Source organism: Apteryx rowi, unplaced genomic scaffold, assembly GCF_003343035.1.
Source record: "Apteryx rowi isolate R43461 unplaced genomic scaffold, aptRow1 scaffold_235, whole genome shotgun sequence".
NCBI lineage: Eukaryota > Metazoa > Chordata > Aves > Apterygiformes > Apterygidae > Apteryx > Apteryx rowi.
In genome coordinates this window covers 1,121,761-1,138,679 of record NW_020448697.1, presented here as the reverse complement: position 1 = coordinate 1,138,679, position 16,919 = coordinate 1,121,761, and the positions used below count along the sequence as shown (strand labels likewise).

Below are 16,919 nucleotides of genomic sequence, written 5' to 3'. Positions count from 1 at the left end.
TGAGGCCATCAACTCTAAGTGAGAGGAACCTGGAAAAGGATACATTCTGTGGGGCTCTGGGAGGAAAACCATGCCCTTGGAAGTAAAGCAGTTCCCATGAGTGATATGTTTTCATCCACAGAAGGTGCAATTGCTACTAGCATAGACATCTCTTTCCATTTGGTGATTATTCCTTCCACAGCATCAGTGGATGGCGAAACTGTCTGATCCGTTTTCTAGGCACCACACCTTTAATTTCACAGAAATCAGAATGGCCCAACATTTTAGTTGTATTATTTTTCACAATGTATTCTCACAATGTATTATTACTGATGGAACCAATTCTTTGTTAATGGTTATAAGCTTCCATTTAGTGTGCTCTTGTAKGTGCTGCTTCACTCTTTCTTAACTTTATTCTCTGTATCAATCAACTCTGTATTTCAAAATGGATCCCTTAGGCTCTGCTACTAATGGCATGGGCACATTTCCAGGCCTAGGGGAGGAAGAGCATGGGGGAATCTTGGCTATTACGGACCTGCAGTTACAGAGGAGGAACTGTCACAGCAGAGGTGCACAGAGCCCTGCCAGGTTTTTTCCCCTTATTTCTCTTCCCCCATTTTTTCTCTTTCTGCAGACTGAGCAGTGAAAGAAGAGACACTTTTCTTTCRCAGGCTTGTTGCAAGTCAGGTATGAAGCAGGCAGGAGAGGAAGCACTGAACATAAGAACTGGGAGTTGCTTTGGTCCAGAAATGTTGGTATAACCAGATTGAGGCATTTAAAAAGTCCTGAAACTCTTCCAAACAAAATATTTTAAAATAATGAACAAAAAATGCCTGTCACTCCTTGTTAGATTAAGCTGTTAGTGGCAAACTCCAGACACTCCTCTTTCTTACAGAGCCTCAGACACACTTACTAATCGTCATTCAGATTTTTGTAAAGGGAAGTCAGAAGACAGCCAGTACCAACACCGTAAAATAAAGAAAAACAAACTAGAGTGGGTTATTTTCCCTTTACTCAGGCTTACTGACCATCTTTCACATTCACAGAGATGTCATCTCTCCAGAATACCAATATTTGACAGAGCAAGAATTTCCTCTCATATATTAATTACGTTTTTAAAAGCCAGTTATGGGGGCATTGGTGGGGGGGGGGGGAAAAGAGAAGGTAACAAGAATATCTTGTCTGATAACAAGAATAAAGTCCCTTTCTGTACAGACATGCTTGCAGAGGAATTTTACTTCTGTCTTGAACAGTCAAGGAGGGGTTGTATGTTTGCTTTGGTAGTTTTTGTTTTAAGTACACACACATCCGACACAAACACCTCAAGATACAGCTTCTACGGAGGAGCCATCTGCACGTGCAGCTCATTTTTATTTCCATTGTGGTTTCAGAGACAGCCAACTGAACCTCCTGAAAAACAGTCAGGATTACAGCCTGACTGGGCAGCCAGGCCTTTAGGTATGAGGAAAAAAGAAAAAAAAGGAGTACACCTGCATGAATCACAAAATAATCAAGTTAAGTATAGCTTGTTTTCTTACAAACTGCCATCAAAAAGTCCCCTGAAGTGATTAAACGAGAAGAGGCCAGGCCAGCAGTGGTCTATAGTGACTATGGAGCAGCACGTGGAGGTATAGAAATGGGAGCCCATGGAAAAGCATTGCAATGCAGGAAGGCAGGCGACTACAGTGTCACTAAAAGTCAAGGAGAACTGTTAAGAATAAAAGTCCCCATTTTCTAACATTAATAGAGGTCAGCAGAAATTGCATTATGATGTGAAGGAGACCTGTTGCTCTATCATATCTGGAGAGAAGTCACAGCACCTTGACGGGCTGGTGCTGCTCACCCAGAAGGTGCAGGCAGAGCCCACCTCAATTTTGTTCCCTTTTACCCTCCCGGCCTCTCTTCTGCTCCCACTTTCCCTTCTGCCCTCTGGGAGACTCTCTCTGTTCATCCTCCGCAAGCCTGGTGCTCCTCCTCTGCCAGCAGTGAGGGCGACAGCCCTGGGCACTTGGTTCAAGTACCACGTGCTGCCAACCAAAGTGTCCTCAGAAACGCGTGTATCTATGATGTTCCCCCTCCCATCCCCTACTCCTGTCCATGTCCTCAAGCCCYGTTCTTATCGTCCCAGCTTCCTTCGCTGTCTCCCTGCCTCTCTCCTGCCTTTCTGCCACGCACCCACCTGCCAGCTATGCTGGGCCATGCCCAAAAGCAGCTTGTTGTCTTCCACTTGGATCCTCCCCAGCTCTTCCCAAAGTTGCCTCTTCATGCCCTGCTCACTAGTCCTGCTTCCCCTGGCCCAAACCGCCTGGTGAGCCTGCTGCAGCGGGCAGACAGACATCCCTTCCCACCTGTCCCTCTCCGAGCCAGGGCAGGAGGAGCTGGGAGCAGCCGCGGAGGTGCTGACCTGCAGGGTCTGACTGCCTTGGAGGGGCTGGGGCAGGAGGCAGCGGGGACACGATGTGGCTTGACTCCTGAGGGGGTCTTTGCCTGGAAGCTGCAGCCTCAGTGATCTCCTCTTCCAAAAGGTGGAGAAAGACCTCTGAATTTGCTTGTCTTCCCCTTCATCAGCACAGGGTGCTGCAGGAGGTTGGGACTGGCCTTCCAAACACCATCTTGCCTTAATTGCTCATTATGTAAGAGAGGGGCAGGCCTGAATTCCATGCGACTGTAGCTCCCAGCAGGGTGTGCTTGGGCTGACAAAGACTTTCTTTGGCCTTTGTGTATCTGCATTCTGCTGCAAACCTCAGACACTGAAGTGGAAAAGGTCTCTTGGTGCCATGTGTGGGCAAAAAGCACGGCAAAGTCACAAGGAAAATGTGCAATTTAAAATCAGAGTGCTATGGGATTTTTTAATGAACATGTTGCCTCTCTGTGATGTTGCATGATGCAAATTCGAAGGCAAGTCCATTAGTATTCCCTTGGCATAATAAAATACCTGTTGTAACTGGCAGTGAAGTTTCTCTTTCCACAATAGTAGAGACAACCATTGCTAGCACAGCTGTTGCATTTACTTTCTTTACCTCAGTAGTTTACAACAGTAACTTTAATTAAAGTAAGCCCATGGAAAGTGCCAGCGTGCTGGCTCTGCTGAGCACACTCTCACATTTACTCATGAAATTTGAACTCAGGTAGCTGTAGCAGCACAAGGTTTTCTCACTGTCTTGTGCATGCATCCTCCCCCTTGGCCCCCAACACCTGAAGGAAAAAAGAGAAAGAGCTCAGCTGGGGCTGCATCTCTATCCTCGCTCATAAATCGAGGTGTGCAGTGGAAGCAAAGATTTAGTTTTGGGGGCTGCGTATGCACAATCCTGCTTCCCGCCTATGATCACAAATGACAGCTCAGCCACGGTTCACGTTTGCACCAAACATAGCTCAAAAGTGCTCAGAGGAGTCACTTCTACAAGGAGCAAGAGGAGCTGTGGGTTATCACAGTCACACCTTGGGAAAACTGTTATTTTTATGGCAGTAATTCTACCCTTGGTGTGACCAGCCACACAGAGGCTGGAGAGGAAAACAGAGGCTGCAGGGGGAAAGACTTAGGAAGAGGTCAGCTTCTGTGTACATGAATGGGTTGTGGATACCATCTCCGGAAATAATTCAAGTCTTTATGAGCTGGAGAGATGTTTTGCTTGTTACATTTCTTTGTCTTTTCCTTCAGGAAAGGATGATGTGGGTTACCATCGCTCGGTTCAAATGTCACTTCCCAGCCTGAAATAATAAGGCTTCTTTTGTTATTGAGCTGCTGGAGTCAAGGACCTCAGAGATACCAGTGGCTCATCCTCTACCAGCTACTGCTCTTAAAGTCAGAGACAGCTTTATCAAGTGAGAATTTTCATCTTCTCTGTAAATCAAATAGCAGGAAAAAACACATTTTCTCACACTTATTTCTCAGATCTCTCATGACTGGTTGAAGGCAGTACTTGAATAGTAGAATTGTGGTGGGGCTATTTTATTTTATTGTAATTTTTTTTAACTTCTCCTGTTGCAATGGAGCAGGGCTGGAGTCTGATGTCCGTACAGATACTGAAAGAAGCTCCTGTTTAAATATGCTATGACTGTTGCTCCACATTAAGGCTAGCAGCCCATTTTGCTTGACTTAAATAACAAGGCAGCAAGCTGTTTATGTGAGAGGTTAGCAAGCAGGCAGAGGACCCAAGCTAATGGAGAGGGAGGTAGGGTGTTGAGAGCAGATAGGGGAGAAAAGTCAGGATTGTCAAGGGTCTTGGAGACATAAGCAAGCTCACTTAAATCAGGGATTCAAAAGGTAGTGGGACAAACAGAGCTATCTTTTTTTTTTTTTTTTAGTGCTTTGCTGGCCACTGGGGCCCACTTGCATTGCACAGCACCTCATCGGGCTGTGCCGCAGCTGGAGGTGGTGGGCTCCAAGGCTGCAATGCCAAAGCAGGACCTGCAGCTCTAAAGTACCTCGTCAACTTGCTTTTTGATTGAATGCAGATTGAAGTGTGGCAAAACTGAACTGTACCAGTTTTAAATGAACTTGTCATCCTATTTTGTGGGTACTCTCTTTTCTTTTTAATTAAAATGTAGGCTCACAGAAGAAGTCTGGGGGCATAAGGACTTGTGAAATCCATTCCAATGGTTGTATACATGTGTGACCTATTTAGCATCTGCAAATCTGTTTAATGCCAAGAACTGCATTAGATAATTCAAGCAAAAGCTCATAAGGAGCCACATAATGAGACTGTTCAGATTATTGTTGTGATTAGGCCAGTCCTCTCCCCCTTCTCACTCAGGAATTTCATTTAGGCAAGTTGTCATTTTAAGAATATGCAAATGTTGATTGCTAGTTTGCTATGAATCTGGCAAAAAGCCAGACTTCTGTGAAGCTGGCTAGTATTAGCAGTGTGAAGTTAAATATGCATTACCTTGCATAATTTTGCTCCATGGACTTCCAGGCATTGTGCACCTGTAAAAATCCAGCCCAACCAACTAATCAGACTCACTCTTCTATATGCAAAGTGTCTCCAGCATCATACTCAAATTGCTTCGGATGTCAGTGCTCAATGATCATGTAACCTCAGCACATGTTCATTAGCTTTTTCTGCTCTGGCAAGGCCTTGAAGAAAAAAGTCAGTGTGCTATGCATGTTAAATCCAGTGCTTTTTGTTCCTGATGAGCATGTACATATTTCACATATGGGGGTGAAAAGACCTCGTATTGACAACAATTTTGCAGTTATATTAAAATTGGATGAGTCTACTCCTATCAAGAACATGGGGAATAAAATGCAATATTTAGTATAAATAATGTATTTGACAGTAAGGAATTAATGATGCATTATTAAWATCAGGGTAGCACTCGACAATTGCCTGAGGGCATTGTATGTAATCAGGAGTCACAGAAAAGTCAGCTGTAGCTGAAGGTTATAAATCATAATCTAAAGTAGAATAAAATTTGTAAGTCCAATAAAATCAGCTTTGCCTAGTCTCAAAATTATAAATATTTGTGTAGCATATAGGATTGAAAGTATCTGTATTTATTAAAGAGATTCTGCAATGTTAGACTATCTATAAAGGGCCAAATTCTGATCTCATGAATACCAGAGAAACTCAGTGCATTGTTTTCAATTAAAAATCAAACTTTTAGGATAAGAAGAAAAATTATGGTGTATCCCAGAGTTGCAGCTGCCATTTCACGGCTGTCTCATGTTGATGGCTCACAACCAGCCTGTGACTGAGCAGTGATCCCAGGCCTTCCACCATATTTGAATGAGCTTCCCCCTTACAACAGAAATTTTTATCACTAAGTATGTCAGTGCATGACCTTAAATTAGACGTATCTAATGCTGTTACTCCAACGTCACCATGACTACTGTGTCATTAGCATTTGCTACCTGCTTTGCATTCACTATGGGGACAGGTATATGTGACTGCACAAACAGAAGTGTTCCCCCCCTGTTTTTGTTTTTGCATGTCTTTTGTCTTAAATCATGCAGCAGACTTAACAAAATAACTTCTCTATCTGCTTCCTAAATCATATGCGATGGCATATTACTGTTAAGCATTCAGCTCAGGATTTCTGATATTTTGGAGAGCCTGTTCTAAATAAATAAAAACAAAGGGGGACTGGTAGGTTTAAGTTGATTGAGAGTCCTTCAGCACTGAAGCATGTGTGATATTACAGAAAGGAAGACCATTTTATACCTATCTATAATCTATTTTTAGAGTAATTCCAAGCAATCACTATTTGTATGACTTAAGCACCCAGGCTGAGTTCTAGCCAGGCAATAAAAGGAGATTTTTGTAACACTGGAGGCACGCTTGAGCAAAGTTGGAGGAAAATGCAAACCAACAGTTAGCATGAAAAAGCCATACACAGTAACATAGTTTCCTGAAGTCTTGATAACGTAGGAAACATTCAGACTTAAAACAGCACATAGGTGCTGGCTTTATAATGTATGGCAGCCCATGCAGTTATAACTAGTCTGGTGCAATAAGAGGTTGGAATGAGCTCACCAGGCTCCATTCCTTTTTTACTCCCAGCACTGAAGTGTGTGAGAAACACTGATGTGAATTTTCCGCCAGAGACATCAGCCAAACAGAGACAGACAGATGCATGTGTTGACAAATATGCTTGAGGTCAACAYGCGTTCACAAAACCCTTTGCTCTCATGCACTCAGGATCTTCCTTTCCTTTCCTCTATGCAGACTTTACATGGTGCACGTCTCGCTTTCTTTCCTTCCCCAGTTCTGCTCCTCCTGCAGCACCTTTTCCCTCCAGTGTCCGATTTATGCCTCCTTCTATTCTTTTCCTGCTCCAGGACTCTTCTGGGAGTCATGCGGCAGTGGGGGCCACCGCGGCTGGCCAYGCAAGGCCCAGGGGCCGGGAAAGGTGGGCTGGCAAGACAGCAGCAGATATTCAGCAACCACTGCCAGGCAAGGCCTTCAATGTCTTACAAGTATATTGCCCAGATTAATTCTGCATTAAATAACCATTTCAAGAAGACAACGAAGGAGTGCTTGTTGTGTCTAAATGAGGGCAGCTAATATCATTTTAGCTACTGCAGGATATCTGAGATGGCCACATGGGACTGGCAGATAAGATAAGAGGATGCACAGGAGACACCACGCTGCTGGAGCAGTACCAGGGTGTCAGGTAAGGTAACCGAGGGGTCTCACGACACCTTTGTTTAGACACCTGAATTGCACCCTTGGACCTAGGTATGGGTAAGAAACCTCATGAAGGAAAGAAGTCCTCAGCATGCTGAAGAATCATGCTCCGAGATCAAGATTTACACTTCAGAAAAATCATTTTAGGCTAATAAATCAGTAAGGAAAGAGACAAGGAAACTAATAGCCCTGCTTTCATAAAGCATTTATTTCTTTTTATTTGAAAACATTATACAAGGCATTACATTGCCACAGCCAGTCCATATAGGAACATGCAAATATCAAAATGGAGAAGGGTTTGTTCAGCTTTTTGATGAAGGATTTGGGGTTGGGATTTTGTTTGGTTGGTTTTGGTTTTGGTTCATATTTCCCTTTGCAGTGTCAAGATTAGTGTGCTTTATTATGGCATTTAACAATAAAATCCTACCCATGGGGTAAAATTCATATTTGTAGCTAGCTCAGGAATACTAAATGGTTTAAAAAAAGGAAAGAAAACAATACTACACACTTGTCAAAATGTTAATAGCACAAGTTAGCAATCTCTAAACTATACATTGAAACTTTTTCATACGACACAGTGGTGCAAAATTTTCAATTGCTTGGTCTGTTGTTGGTGTTTTGAAAGTTTTTATAGTTGGAACAAAGACAAGGTCTGTCTCCCAGTGAACGTTTTCATCCAGTAGCAGAAAATTACATCAGTCTTGCTAAGGGCCGCTCACTGCCAGCAATGTAGCAGAGTTTCAGTTTGTTCAGGCAAAGATCTAGGTAGAACTAGTGATGTCCTAACGCAACAAGTAGAGTAGCTGCCAGTTGGATAGCTGTACCTTTGCTGGTGTGTAATGAGGTCTTGAATTGCAGAAAACAAAACAGGTAGAAATGATATTTTTCTTCACTAGACCTCACTTTTTCAGTCAACAGTTACTTGTAAAGCTATACTACTATTTTCCTTTGAGGTCCATCCAGTACTAGCACACTGGGGCTAATTGAAGTATCAACTTTTTTTTTTTTTAATGAGAGACATAACAAATAAAGCAACCCCACAGAAAGATCTCCCAGTGACATGAAACTCTTCATGTGCAAGAATGCATGGGCTGGTTGTGTTGGGTGTAGAGTGCAAACTGGACCATTCACAATTTATTTCCGTACAATGGAGCCTTTTAAAATAGCCTATAAAAATTGCTTTGGATGGCACATCTCAGCCATCCATGGACTGCAAACCTTTGCATGTAAAAACTCCCAGACCAGTGAACTGACCTGGACATGTCTTCTGCTAGTTATTTCTCATAAGACTCTAACAAACATCTACAAAATAGGGTCAGAAAAATGAAGAGGAGGAGGGGAAAGGACTACAAACATTTGGCTTAAAAATAAATACTAATAATGAAGTAAACCAAAACAATTATGCAAAATGAAGGAATTGTAAACATGAAAYGAACACACGCACGCAATCCTCAAAGCTCTCAAGACCAACATGGGGACTAATGTTCAGAGAAAGGTATTTAATTGGTATAAAAGGCAGCAAAAAGACTGCAATGACAGGTGCCCACCAGCGTGTCTCCAGGTACCTGAGAGACCCATGATATTTGTAACCAGGGCCCGTGCTCCTGGGAAAGGTACCAAAACCAGCTTCAGGTTGAAGCCATCACAGGACTTGACAGAAGGATGTTTGCTGGCCCTCAATGCATGAGGGTTCCACCCAACCATGCACCTCCCACCTGGACTTCCACCCCTCAAGCCTTACCCTGATGTGTCAAATGGGAGTCAAGCGATTCTCCGCTCAGAGTGGGAGTGTCAGTAATCCCAGGGTGGCTCTTTCTTGATTTGTCTTTTTCTTTTTTTAACTGTGAATCCTTTAGTGCTTAGACTTTCCAGAATATGGAATCTGTTTCACTGTGGGAATCATTTTTTAAACCCTCAGCGGGTGCAGAGAAAAAGCTTGGAAACATGAATCCTAAAGATTAAAAAATCGGAAGGCAGGAAAAAAAATCCTGAATTTGTTATTTTTCAAAGCAAGCAATCCTAACTGAAAATTTTGCAAAAGTACTGGGCATGGTTTGACAACACTGCAGACCCTTCCCTCAGCTGCAGCAGGATCATGGCAGACAGCCTGAACACGATGGGACAGAAATTGCCTCTTTTCCTCATCCACGGCAAGAACAAGATACAACAGATATTCTGCTGTTCAATAGCATTTTGGCATTCATCACCTCATTTATATTTGTATAAAAACATCTCCCAATCTGCTTTGCCCCTTTTTATGTTAAAGCAGAACAGGACTGTAAAAGATGAATGTTACCTCAGCAGAAATTCATTCTGCTTGGCTGAACTGTGTGGCCTTTCTAATTTCCAAAGTATGCATTTTTTTTTCTTTTTAAAATAGAACTAGGTAAGTTGTATTTTTCAAACACAAAGCCCTACATTTTTACTTGAGACAGACTTCTTTAGCAGAACGCCTTTTAAAACAAATTCATCTTATATGCCTACAAGCAGAAAATTCATCAACCCTGTTGTAAACCCCATTTTCAAACATGATGAATGTATACACACTTTTATAGCACTGTTTTGTACTTAAACTCCTTTTTTCTGAAGCTCTTGAAGTGTTCTAAAACACCTTGGTCCCTTGGCACCCCTGTGAGGTAGGTAAAATAACACTATCCCCTTATACACAGGTTGGGAAACTAAGCCACACAGAAGGTGTGCCCAAGATCCCACAGAGGTGTGACAAGCTCTCCTGAATCCCTATCCTATCTGTTAGACATAAGACTATCTATCTTCCTTTCTGCAATTTTAAGTCAAAAATAGATGAGGGGTGTTGAAATAATGATTTCTTTTCCTTTTATTGTGCTCTCAGAACAGCAAAACATTTAGGCAGGTATGGATTTTCATGGCTGTAACTAAGATTTCCCCCATTTCTGATAAGGCTCCTGGAGCAGAAGTACAGTTGTAGAGCACACCCTTACTACTTTCACATGTCCCCAGGAATATATAAAAACTGCTGGATTCTTCTGCTAGTTTTCTAGTTAATGAAAAATAATTGGCTACACACCACTGGTATGAATGTCTTTGTGCTACTGCAGCAATACCAGCAGATGGTCCAGTCTTTCTATTCATGAATTACTCACACAGTCTTCCTGATTTTTACAATTTGTGGGTTTTGGTGAAAAACTAGCATGTTTCTAAATGGCTATTGTTAGAATAATGAACCATATGAGACTAAGCAAACTGGAACAGCAGAAGGCGCCCTTGATGCACTGAGTATCTAAAATAAGTGCCCTGATCCACATGCTACGTCATCTTACCATGGAGAGGTACAATACATAGGAAATTAGAAAATGCATTTTTCTTTTTACAGGTTAAAATTTAAAAAGTAAGAAACCTGTATTAGTCACGACTACAGAGAAATTAACTCCCTGTCACCTGATGCAGAACCTCAGCCACTAGGAAATCTGCCATGGAACATAGAAAGGTCAATGCTGGAGTACTTCACTTCTGCAAATATAGAAAGGCTAAAATGCTCGCCTTATACCTATTCCTAGAATAGAGACGGATATTATAAGTTGTCCCTCCTCTGGATTCATGGAGCAGATTACCTAGAAGGGGCAACTAGATAGATAGCACAGATGAATTCATTATCTTTTCCTCATCAAATCCAAGGTGCTAGCAAAAATGTGTCAGGGTGTTTTTACCATGAGTAACCCATCTATTTTGTGCAAACCAAACAAATCATACAGAGAAATTAACAGTGACTGCACAAGTGTATTTGCTCTAAACAGGTGGCTTTTCCACAACTTGTGTGGTTTAGGCATAATATCGCTCAGTAGGTGCAAAAACACCCTTTTATGAATTTTTCTTCTTGCAGCTTCAGCTTATATTTTGAATATCTTTTGCAGGTAGTTTGGCATTTAGTGATTCATATACAGCAGTTTGTGTTGCAAACATGCTGCTAATACCTTAAACGAGGGACTGGCATCTCCTTGCAATGAACACCCTGGAACAATTAATTACGAGCTTTCCTTATTTGCTACCTTGCAGCTCACCGGTGTAACTGCACCTGGTAAATACCTTTCTCTATGTACAATACAGATATAATGGATATACGAGCTCCACTGAATCATCAGTAGGTGACCGACAGCCTGGGGTTTAAGCAACTCTAACGTGAGGCTCCTCTTCTGTCTCCTGCCCTAGGCTGGTGTATGTTACTGAAGGCTCCAGCTGGCCGGTGGCTGGCAGGTCTACAACAGGTCCTGAAGGATTTCGAAATTGCTTGTACACCCGAGGATCCTGGGCTACGTAGGTGGACGTGGAGGAGTAGAGCACCAGCCCAACAAGGATAGTGAAGAATGACAACAAGTAAAGTCCTGAAAACTAAACAGAATAAGACTAGAGTCATTAAAAACAGCACTGGTTATCCTGAGCTCACAAAGACCTGCAGACAGAGGTAGACACAGACCCTTGTTTTTGCACATGCAGCACAGAACAAGCCTCCTGGGGTGCCAATTTTTTATGGGGCTATCTCTTTGAAAGTTTAATGTGGGCTTGGCCAGGACAAGAACTTCAGCTGTGAAACACGCTCTAGGTTGACCTCAAGAGGTTTGATGTATGTATGACAGGTAGCTCACTGAAAGCTGAAGTATGCATATTTTTGGAGACAACACCACTAGATGAGAGGTCAACTTGAATTTTCCGATATATCCAGACTCAGTGTTCCTGGACTAAAAATACAACACAAACAGTCCTTGTGGCAATATGTTAGCCCTTGCAGGTAAAGGTAAAGCCAGGGAATTAAAAGCAGAGACCATTAGATATCAGCATTGGCTACTGGGTCCTGCTATGGGGAGCACAAGAACTTTAAACCCAGATGACCTGTCTCCTAATCCTAGACTACAAGTTTTTTTTTTCTTGTACGCTGTGCATGAGAAGCTGTGAAGGACAAATTGTATAGTCAATTTGTTATGATGGGGATATAGAACTGATTTGTATTCAGTGGGAGTTTAGAAAGTGCCTATGCTCTGCAGTGGTCAGGAATCCATACTTAAACACCAACAATTAGCTGCAACCTGTTATGGGCTGCCTCATGCAGTACTTTATTATTTTATATAAAGGTGTCTACAAATCTGTTTTTTAATCCTGCTGATTATGGTGCTTTGATGGATGCCAAATTCGTTTCCTTTGGATCATTTCAGCATGGCACAGAATGGATACACTGGATTATATTATACCGGCAAAAACTTTATCAATTCTACTTTTTATATTTAAAGAAATAAACATTGTGGTGAAAGTGAATTATATTTAAGCTAACTCTGTAGTGATGTTAATTTGCTGCCATTTAACAGACCCACACAACCTGCATCCAACTTCCCACTCGGGGAAGCATTTGCCTTTTTTACAGAATTAGCTCTTCCAAAGGATCTTTGAAAGTTTTATGTGCATAACCCTGAGGGATATAACTGTATTTATTATTGTTTCCCACAGCTAGTGTGTATGTTTTAGAGGGAAAGCACCATAATGGGGAAAGTTTAAAGCATGTCAGAAGGATTACAGAGTTGGAAGAGTTCTGCTTTTCATCAGTCATTAATTGCTTTTTTCCAAGAATGTCACCAGGTCTTCATGTGTCATCTGGCAGTATGATTTGATGTAATCATCCAGCTGTCCCACCAGCCACAAACCCAATGTYGAATGCTGTAGCAATGAGTCTGCTGAAGGATTCCTCCCATGTGTCACAGCTCTGAAAGGACTGGTTTAGGCTTAGATCTCCCTTACGTGGCAATCAAACCCAAGTCAATCATTTCAATGCATTGTTCAAAGCATTTTTTCAGTTTTTGCCAGTTTAATTTTGCTCTTAGCACTTTCCCCTTCCATTTCYTCTTTGTATGTGAACTCAGGTACCACTTGGCAGCAGTGGGTTAAACTAAGCTGAAGCAAAACTCAAGTGCCAAATGAGTCTAGTTTCYCAAACTGGGAACTAGTTCCCGAGTTTCCCATTGTCCCTCCTTCCCACCTCATGCCTGAATTTCTCACCCAGCACAGCCAGCTGGCTTGCTCGACTGTATAACCAGAGTGCCAGCCAGATTTGTGATTGCCTTGTGTCCTGCTGTGAGGAATTTGTGGGGCTTTCAGCAGCTAAATGTGCCCTTATTCTTTCTCTAGGAGCTGCCCAGCCAAAACCAATTCACTTTCACTCTATTCTGTGACTCCAGCTCTGCCATATCCCCTCYGCTTGGCCATATCTCTCATTCTTCTCCCAGTGGCTTCCCGTCAATGGGATCTTTTGCCCCCTAATACTCTTTCCACGGCAGTGTGTCCCCCAGGGGCAGTTCTCCAACTTCAGAGAAAGGTTTGACCATAGCTGGGGGAAATCTAAAGTAAAGTCCGTGAAACACTGGTCTTTAGCGTCTATGCACGACCACTGTAAAGAGACCTGTATCCTGACAGCTCTATAACAGTATCAATCCTTACTTTCCTTTCTTGATTAGAAACAAGTTAAGGCAAAAGCTGGACTGCACTTCTAAGAAGTGCAGGAAACAATCACCAGCTCTCTGCAGCCCTAAAGTAGAAGGGCTGTTAATAAGATTGCAGCCTATTTCACTTTACAGAGGTAAAACAAGTACATATAGTAATATATATTGTAGGTATAAGAGAAATCACTGGCTTTTTCAATAGATTGTCAGACTGACACAAAGCTGACTGAAGTCAATGAAAATTTGCCTCCTATTAAAATCAGTGTGAATCCAGCAGTGTGATGGACGGATACAGTCTTAGTTCATCAAATACAAAATTTGCTACTCACTGTATTGTGTTCCTCAGACTCTCTACCTGAAATCTTTGTATTTTATTAAAGCTAGTATTTCCAGGCATACTCTAGTGCTATGTCTACATGAAAGGATTTTTTTTATCTTGACCTGAAAACCTCATTTGTTGAGATTCACTATTAATAGACAGCAAAAGAGACAGCTTCAAAAACAGCAGAAAGAGCCATTCACAAAAAATGAAATGTGAGAAGATCATTTTCCATTGCTACCCTGTATGCAACAGCACTAAAAAACTGTAAGCTCTTGGGAAGTCTGTAATTCCTCTCTTTGGCTAAAAAGCTGCTTTAGAATGATATTGTGCTTCATTTTTCAAACTTATCTCTCACTTTCTACAGAAACATATTTCTTTTAAGAAAAAATATTAAAAAATTAAGACTTGTAGATCTTTCCAAATCCCACTTCCCTCCATGGAAACAGGATAATAGCAAGCTGTTCAAAAAGTAACATGATCAGAAATTGTTTAGCTCAGATTAGCTCATGTGTGTCAGTAAGTGGTCACACCTTATGGAAAGCAATTCAAAGGTCAATTCTTGTTTATATATCATTAAATAATTTTACTATAGATTTTGTATCTACACATWTAGGTACATATATGTAAACTTGCTCATCATGTAGTTTCATTGAGAGACCAGATGACTTTGTGATTAAATCAATGATCTAACACTCACAAGTCCTGGGACTGATTTTCTGCCTTTATGTAAATTTTTTGTGCACAAAAATCATTTTAGCTGTGCCTCAGTTTCTTATCTATTTAATGGAGACAGTAACACTTCTTTCTTTCTTTACCTGATTATTCTACAAAGCATAGACCAAACTGACAAACATCATGTGTTTGTTCAGTACCTAGAAGAGTTTGATTCTGATYGCACCTGGAGCATTTGAGAATGACACTTAATCAGCAGTAATAATGAAGTGAGCCTTGCATTCCTTCCACAGCCAGCAAAGTCCATGCAATTTACGATTTCCTGTGTTGATGCTGTATCTAAATTTGTGGTCAGATGGATTTCAGTTAGAGAGATGAAARTGTCATTGCAGTAAAGAACAAAACAAAAAAAACTCCCAACCCAAAGCAAMCCAACAATGTACCAAAGCTCAAACAAACTGGAAATGGTAAGCTATCGACATTTGTTAGGAGACACTCTACAGATATGATGAGGAAATAGATGAGAGGATCCTCTCTGTATGCCCGTGATAAAAAGATGGAGCAAGTTATTGATGGTATCTTGGAATGTGCTTATAAAGAATAGTTCTTGTAATCTCCTTAATCAGAAGAAGAAAGATTAACATGCCACTGAATAAAGAGGGGAAACCAGGATACCCTCTTTTGAAAAGCAGGCAGAGACCTCCTTTGCAGAGAAAGAAAGAAAGTATTTTAGTTACAACAACATTTCAGATTTCCTCACTGAAATTCAAATTTGTCATATTGAAAGGCATTTGTCAAAACTTACTAAATAACCAAATCAAATAGTTAGATTTCAACCGTGGAACCTGCAGTTCTCAGCTTGGCTGCTCTGCTCTGACAGAAGAAGGTGTCTATAAAGTCTTGCCCATTCAAAGTATGCAATACGGAGCACACAACAATATTTACAAAAATTACATATTGGAAAGACAAAAATAAGATGTCTTCTCTGGACATTTTTCAGTAGCTGCAATGAAAATAACTGACAATAAACTGCTGTTAATTTTCAGCATATAAAAAATACATTTTAGGTGCCTGTCAGTTTGAAGATAAACTTACAAAGCAAAAGCTAGACAAATGTAACAAGACAATATGCATAACATGATTTGCTTAGTCTGTCAAAAACTGCATTGATTCGGGGTGACTGGATGTTTCTGGTGTTTATCCAAGAGACATTCCTTGGGGAACCAGTTCTCGAATATAACCACCCAGTCAGGCTTAGCAGAAAAGTTAATGGCATCTGATAGCTTAACTGCAGGAGCAGGGGTCTAGCTCTTAGTTCTGGTATGTGGTACTGTATAACCCTGCCAGAAAACCACTACAGCAGTAAGGTCTAGTTGACCATGGAAAATATATGGTGAAATCAGTCCTATTTTCTGCTACCAATGCACAGATTAATTTACATTAAAGAAGAACAGAACCCAAACATATTTGCAATGATTTTTAAAAATAAAATACCTTAATAAATTACCTAAATAAAATATCTTAATAAATTATCTAAATAAAAGAAAATACAGTGCTACATATGATTGCATATGAAGTTCATAAAACCTATTTGCAACTTAGTTTATGCACAGTATTTTTTCCTAATGAATCAAAATTAGACATCTTGGAAGTAAGTCAAACATTAAAAGGTTTCTAAAGCAAAGAAGACCAACATAAAGGCATCTGAAAATTTAGATTTTTTTTCCAGAATGAAGTATTAAACCTTTCAAAATTTACTCCCCACTGTTTCTTATCCCCTACATCTTATTATTTCTCCCTGCAAAACTTGTCTTTCTTATATCCTTAAACCATCATGGCTAAAATGTTACTATTATCTCCACCTGAGATTCCCATGCATTAAAGTAATCCAGCTGAAAAACTAGGTGCAAAAGAGACTTCTTGCTGGGGAGGAAACAGTGCATCTGATCTCATCATTCTTGAATAATGATAAAACAAAGAGAGTAGAAGAAAACAAAAGGAAAGAAAAACTGTTCAGAAGGATTAAATTCCTGTCTGGGCCTGGAGAGAGCAAGCCATTCTTCAGTACACAGATCATGAATTTAGAAAGGAAAACAGGAAGAGAGGACATAAAAGAATCTCTGTATCACAGCTAGGAAATGTTGCACTGACTTCTGCACAGGGAATTTGCAGACAAGTATTTCTGACTGTCACAGATGTCCACACCCATGTAACCGCYGGCACTAGGGCAAAACAATATCCAAAGTGACAAAAACAGACAGATGTGAGTCTGCAGAAAAGCCCCCCCACACAAAGAAACTCAGTGATTTGCTAATTTTAGTTTTTCRCTAAACTATCATGATAATGAGCATGAGCATT

The 16,919-nt window shown here is 41.0% G+C and overlaps 1 protein-coding gene across 1 annotated transcript in view; it reads right to left on the bottom strand.

Annotated features, from left to right (window-relative positions):
• Positions 1-11,249: 11,249 nt before the first annotated feature.
• Positions 11,250-16,919, bottom strand: part of SLC35F1 (solute carrier family 35 member F1) — a 106,772-nt gene continuing 101,102 nt past the window's right edge. The window contains exon 7 of the mRNA XM_026065948.1: positions 11,250-11,474. Within this exon, the coding sequence (XP_025921733.1) occupies positions 11,250-11,474 (225 nt within the window). The remainder of the gene's footprint in view (positions 11,475-16,919) is intronic.